The 6,898-nt window shown below is 39.0% G+C and overlaps 1 protein-coding gene across 1 annotated transcript; it reads right to left on the bottom strand.

Moving 5' to 3' along the window:
- Nucleotides 1-4,581: 4,581 nt before the first annotated feature.
- LOC147308493 (complement C1q-like protein 2) lies at nucleotides 4,582-5,689 on the bottom strand. The gene is made up of 3 exons (XM_086271426.1): nucleotides 5,474-5,689; nucleotides 5,224-5,346; nucleotides 4,582-5,113 (listed from the first exon to the last, which is right to left on the bottom strand). The coding sequence occupies exons 1-3, from the start codon at nucleotides 5,676-5,678 to the stop codon at nucleotides 4,833-4,835; spliced, it is 609 nt and encodes a 202-aa protein (XP_086127552.1). The 5' UTR covers nucleotides 5,679-5,689; the 3' UTR covers nucleotides 4,582-4,832.
- Between the last annotated feature and the right edge of the window lie 1,209 nt (nucleotides 5,690-6,898).

A 6,898-nucleotide genomic window follows, 5' to 3' on the forward strand; every position in this document is an offset into this window, starting at 1 on the left:
TATCCCACGCTTTGCCGTGAGACTGGGCAGACATCTCCGAAATCATCGAAGCACTTTTGCAAAGAGGCTGTATCTTGACAAACCGACCAGACACATGAAGATTAAACCACTACATTCTCGGCTAAAAAGATATTAAAACGGTATTTGGTGACACACAAACAGGGTTTTTCAAAGTTCAGTTCTGTTAGCTTCCACATGCAGGTTGTTGTGTGCTAGAAACAATGGCCACCAGGCCAAAGCAATGGTTTTGACTCGATCAGCGTTAACCCCGCCCCCTGAGTTTGATGGGTGAGGCTGACAGATAAAATTATTTCATGATGAGAGCCAGGCGCCAGGACTGCCAAAATGAAATAAATAAATATATCATTAAATAATTAATTAAATGTGTCAATGATTAATTAAATGTGTCAATAATTAATTAAAATGTGAAATACATAAATAATTAATTAAATGTGTCAATAATTAATTACCGTATTTCCCGGACTACAAAGCGCACCTGAATATTAGCCGCACAAGCTAAAATCAGGGGAAAATCCTGTTTTGTACATACATTAGCCGCACCTGACTAAAAGCCGCAGGTGTTTTAATGTTGACTTATCATATGTAAGAGAATATGCACAAAGGGAATTGTCAGGAAAGAGATGGCTGTTTGGAGACACACCCCTTTTATTAATATTTTGAAAAACAAGTTATGGGTACATATTTGCACATGTAGTACATAACAGTAACCTACAGCACACCAGAAAAATAGATTCGGACTACCTTTTAGGCTCAGGTGCAGTGACACGGCTTTAACAAGAAGAAAAGTCAGTCATTCACCATCTTTCTCTTCTTCCTGCGCACTAAAACCACCAAAGTCCTCTTCTCCAATGTCGGAAACGAACAGGCTCAGGATGGCTTCGTCATCCACTCTCCGCTTCTCTCCTTCGTTGTCACTTTCAAAACCAAAGAAATCCTCGTTGTCAGTGGCAGAGTCGAACACCCTCAGAAGGGCCGTGGCGGTGTCCTCCTCTCCATCATGCAGCAGTCCAGCCCTTCAAAATCCGTTGGTGATCGTGGATGTTTTCGCATTTTTCCACGCTGTCAGAATCCACCGGTGGAGTTGGGCATAACTTGGTTTTCGCAAGTTTATCGCCGCTCGTCATCCACGCCTCCCGCTGAACGCGTAGCGCTACTTTGAAGTTTGTTTTTCGCGCTACTTCGTACGGCACTACGTTGCCTGGCGGACGGACATGTGACTAACATACCACTCTTGAACCCCGATCCTTCCGCCAGGCAACGTAGTGCCGTACAACAGCGGAACAAACAAAACAAATCGTCTTACGATATGACAAAAATCATGGACAATCCATAGAAAAGCCGCACCTGACTAAAAGCCGCAGGGTTCAAAGCTTGTGCAAAAAGTAGCGGCTTATAGCCCGACAATTACGGTAAATGTGTCAATAATTAATTAAAATGTGAAATACATAAATAATTAATTAAATGTGTCAATAATTAATTAATTAAATGTGTCAATAATTAATTAATTAAATGTGTCAATAATTAATTAATTAAATGTGTCAATAATTAATAAAAATGTGAAATACATAAATAATTAATTAAATGTGTCAATAATTAATTAATTAAATGTGTCAATAATTAATTAATTAAATGTGTCAATAATTAATAAAAATGTGAAATACATAAATAATTAATTAAATGTGTCGATAATTAATTAATCACATGTGTCATAACTATTTATTTAATTAATTAATTCCAATTTTAATTAATTATTGCCACATTTAATTAATTATTTAATGGTGTATTTAATTAATTCATTATGGCAGTCCTGGCACTCCATACATTTTGCTCTATTTTCACCTGTAAAGCAGGAGCGGGGTAGGCGGAGGTTTATCCTGGTGCAGGTGTGCCGCAGCAGTCAGTTGAAGAATCCGCGAGTTTCTCTGAGTTTCCCATTACGTGGTAGCGCACTCGGTGCTTGCTTGGAAGTTTAGGGGGGGGCTTTTCGCAGTAAAAATAAGTTTTCTTCCCATGCACAATGCTAATGGACGCTAATGTTTTTGCCACTTTTTATGGAATCAAACTCAAAATAAGGTCAGTACTTCCACACTTTAAACGCTGCACGCTCATACTCTCTCCCGCACTCGATATATGATCCATTGTTGCTCTGCACACAGCTGTTGTCACGAACGTCGCACTTGCTTACGTCACTGTCATGAGACATTCTTGCAAAAAAAAATCACTGTTTTAGTAACGCAGTAACGCAGCGTTCCTACGGCAAAGTAACGGTAATCTAATTACCGTTTTTGCAATAGTAATCCCTTACTTTACTCGTTACTTGAAAAAAGTAATCGGATTACAGTAAAGCGTTACAAGTAACACGTTACTGCCCATCTCTGCTGTCGACCCAGCTTAAATGGGGTTATTTTCTGCAATTTTGGCAATACAAATTATAAAAGCTTTTGTAACACACTTGGCTTTACTTACGTTTATTTTCAGATGAAATTAATCAAAGATGTGACACGATGTTTCCAGCAGCCATGCAGAATAAAAATGGGTCCCGGTCTATTTCTGGTGGGCGTGTTCAAGTGCAAATCACTTTGACTCAAATTAAAGATATTATCTGTTCAACATGAAAAGAATTATATGTTTTGAGAGAAATCAAAAACTTTGCGTTGTGTCCTTTGTACAGATATTTAGTTTCATCCAAATCAAAAGTGGTATTTTAAAATGCAAAAAGAAAGGGTTTCACAATCAAATCAATGATTTTATTCTGTTTTTAATGGCACTTATTAGATTGAATGAATGACTGCATGTTAGACTTTTTTCCGTGTACCAATTAAGCATATTAGGTGATGTGCATCTTTGTAATGAGAAGGGGTGTGGTCTAATGACATCAACACCCTATATCAGGTGTGCATAATTATTAGGCAACTTCCTTTCCTTTGGCAAAATGGGTCAAAAGAAGGACTTGACAGGCTCAGAAAAGTCAAAAATAGTGAGATATCTTGCAGAGGGATGCAGCAGTCTCAAAATTGCAAAGCTTCTGAAGCGTGATCATCGAACAATCAAGCGTTTCATTCAAAATAGTCAACAGGGTCGCAAGAAGCGTGTGGAAAAACCAAGGCGCAAAATAACTGCCCATGAACTGAGAAAAGTCAAGCGTGCAGCTGCCAAGATGCCACTTGCCACCAGTTTGGCCATATTTCAGAGCTGCAACATCACTGGAGTGCCCAAAAGCACAAGGTGTGCAATACTCAGAGACATGGCCAAGGTAAGAAAGGCTGAAAGACGACCACCACTGAACAAGACACACAAGCTGAAACGTCAAGACTGGGCCAAGAAATATCTCAAGACTGGTTTTTCTAAGGTTTTATGGACTGATGAAATGAGAGTGAGTCTTGATGGGCCAGATGGATGGGCCCGTGGCTGGATTGGTAAAGGGCAGAGAGCTCCAGTCCGACTCAGACGCCAGCAAGGTGGAGGTGGAGTACTGGTTTGGGCTGGTATCATCAAAGATGAGCTTGTGGGGCCTTTTTGGGTTGAGGATGGAGTCGAGCTCAACTCCCAGTCCTACTGCCAGTTTCTGGAAGACACCTTCTTCAAGCAGTGGTACAGGAAGAAATCTGCATCCTTCAAGAAAAACATGATTTTCATGCAGGACAATGCTCCATCACACGCGTCCAAGTACTCCACAGCGTGGCTGGCAAGAAAGGGTATAAAAGAAGAAAAACTAATGACATGGCCACCTTGTTCACCTGATCTGAACCCCATTGAGAACCTGTGGTCCATCATCAAATGTGAGATTTACAAGGAGGGAAAACAGTACACCTCTCTGAACAGTGTCTGGGAGGCTGTGGTTGCTGCTGCACGCAATGTTGATGGTGAACAGATCAAAACACCGACAGAATCCTTGGATGGCAGGCTTTTGAGTGTCCTTGCAAAGAAAGGTGGCTATATTGGTCGCTGATTTGTTTTTGTTTTGTTTTTGAATGTCAGAAATGTATATTTGTGGATGTGGAGATGTTATATTGGTTTCACTGGTAAAAATAAATAATTGAAATGGGTATGTATTTGTTTTTTGTTAAGTTGCCTAATAATTATGCACAGTAATAGTCACCTGCACACACAGATATCCCCCTAAAATAGCTAAAACTAAAAACAAACTAAAAACTACTTCCAAAAACATTCAGCTTTGATATTAATGACTTTTTTGGGTTCATTAAAACATTGTTCAATAATAAAATTATTCCTCAAAAATACAACTTGCCTAATAATTCTGCACTCCCTATAATAACAAATAATAATTGTTGTGGCGTTTTATGTGTTTTTTCTTTGCTGTTATAACAGAATAATTTGAACAAACGTGTCCAGATGTAGCTTGAACTTTAGTGACCTTAACTCAAGTCTGGATGGATTTGCACATAATTTAAAAAAAGAAATACACACTTAAATCAGAATACTTCTATTATTGATTTTGACCAAGAAATCACCTCAAAACAGCACACACAAATGTATATTTATGTTAACCTTAAAATGAGTCAGAGGAGCCTACCTGACTAAAAAAGAAGAGAAGTGAAATTGCTGCACGTATTCAGACTTTATTGTTCATTTGAGACACAAACTCCTATAAAATATTGGTTTTAATTCTGACACCGCCACCATGTTCTAAAGCTGTAGATTGTTACTGTAACCCATGAGGGTCTTGGCCAGGGGAGAGGGCCAAGACCCTCTTTCGGTGGGAAAGTCACCACCGAAAGTAATCAACCAAACTCTACATGTCAATGTTGTTCTGTTTACTCATTTGCTATTCAAACTATGCTTGTCTGAGCTTACAGAGGGAATAACAAATGGCCAATGAAGGTGCTGTGGTTGTTGTCATTATCAAAAATCCAGGTGTCCGGACGGAGCCTCATGTACACCTGGTCTCTTGCAGCCAGCTGCAGAGTCATGCCATTGGTGGCTGTCTCATGGCGATTTCCAGCTGCATGGTTGTACACTGTCACCATCTGCTCTCCATTCTTCATCAGACGCAGCCCCATCGGTCTAGTTGAGAAATTATGACCAGAGAAGCTGAAGTAATAAACTCCTCTGACCGGAGCAGTGAAAATACCTGGAGATGATGGACACAGTTACAACTTATATGGCTTAGTGGTAGTGAAAGCACTTATCTAACAAATAAACTCATAAATGTAAGAATACATATAATTATTGTAAGTTTACCTGTTACAGGGTTGTAAGAACCTGAGTTAAAGTAGACATTTTTGTAAGTCAGTGTGATCTCTGCACTCATTGGTCCAGTATTTCCAACATTGCCGATAGATGCTCCAAATGCCACACGGTTGCCTGGAGTTGCATGGAAATATGGGATTATTTGTTTGGTTTGACAACAACAAAACATGAACCTGTATCAGTACACTGATAAAGATCTATACATGTCAGAATAAAACCTCCAGCTGTGTTATGTTCTTACCTTGGATTGATGATTTCAGATCTGCCAGCTGTTTCTCAGTATTATTCAGCTTGGATTCTAGTTGTCGTAATATTAGGAAAAGTTGTTTATTTGTCCCAGCACTTTCAGATGCTTGGCCATCCATCTGAGGGAAGGCAGCTGCACACAGAAAGAAGAGGCATAAGGTTAAGACTGCAGTCTTCATCTTTTCAGAATTTCTGTTCATCTGTGTTAGTTCCCCCCACAAGGCTCTAGATATATACTGTATCACAAAGACGGAAGTGTCCCTATTTTTTTCCTTTCCGATAAACAAGCACAAAGAAAACTGGGAGACAATAATTATGTGATTGAGACAAGATAACAATTCATGAAAAACCTGTTTTAAGCCCCATGAATGATCCTTCTCTTTATAAGCGGTGTAACATGAGTGGTTCATTGAAATAACAGCAGAAAAAGCAACTGTCTGTCAGTACACAGTGAGTAATGTTGGACTTCTCGCTGGAAATCAGCAGCAGTAGTAGTCAACATTATAAATAGCAATTTCAGCTACATTCTAAGGTGAACTTGAACGCAACATTTAAACTGAGAATTTTTATACTGGAGAATACAAAGTAAAAGTTGTGAAAGCATGCAAATGCAATACAATAGTCTAACAAGCAAACCTACTGTTAGAATTAAGGCATCCAGCTGTCCTGCTCTTCTTTATCACTCATGCTCCTTCTTGTTTGAGGTTATTTCTCTGCATGCTTATAGAAGGCAGTGTGAAACAATACATGTATTAAGGCTAATTTACACCACGGAGCACTGCTCCAAGGAGTCTGGCGTAGCTTTAACAGTGTCTGTGAAGCTGGATTCAAGAAAAAAAAACACAAGTTTTTTTTAGGGCATGTGTAGGACCATCTTGTGCCAGTACAGAATGTGATGTCACTAGCTTGGTTGGTTGTTTACTACTAATAAACCCAATTAATTAATTTAAGTTAACTAGTGACAGAACTGGGTGTTTAACAAGGAAGCTAAAAAATAGGAGTTTACATTTACGCTGCCCCTGGTTGCAGCAATGAGTTTTATGTTAAAAACCAACTACATACTTTCACTCAGTTTGTTAAGTAGAAAGTGGCCGTTTTTTCTTGCTGGTATGCTGATGGATACTGGGAGTCCCTTTTGTGCTTTGGTGACAAGTAATGTTTGTGGTGTGATGCATGTGTAGAAACATGTTAACTGTTTGGATGTGCTTGGGAAAAAAGACCATTTTAATGCATAAAACTGTGCTGAGCGGATTTTGTGAATACCTGCTCTGACAGCTGATTGTACCATTTGGTCTCTACATACAACCCGATGAGTTCATAGTGAATAGTGTGCTTATATGGTGCTAAGAAGTTTAGTGGTAGTGAAATGCAGCACTTATCTAACAAATAAACTCATAAATGTAAGAATACGTATAATTAT

Source organism: Aulonocara sp. 'chitande type north' Nkhata Bay, linkage group LG18 (assembly GCF_057382095.1).
Source record: "Aulonocara sp. 'chitande type north' Nkhata Bay isolate Kocher_YH1m ecotype deep benthic linkage group LG18, A_spYH_male_GT1.1, whole genome shotgun sequence".
NCBI classification, from domain to species: domain Eukaryota; kingdom Metazoa; phylum Chordata; class Actinopteri; order Cichliformes; family Cichlidae; genus Aulonocara; species Aulonocara sp. 'chitande type north' Nkhata Bay.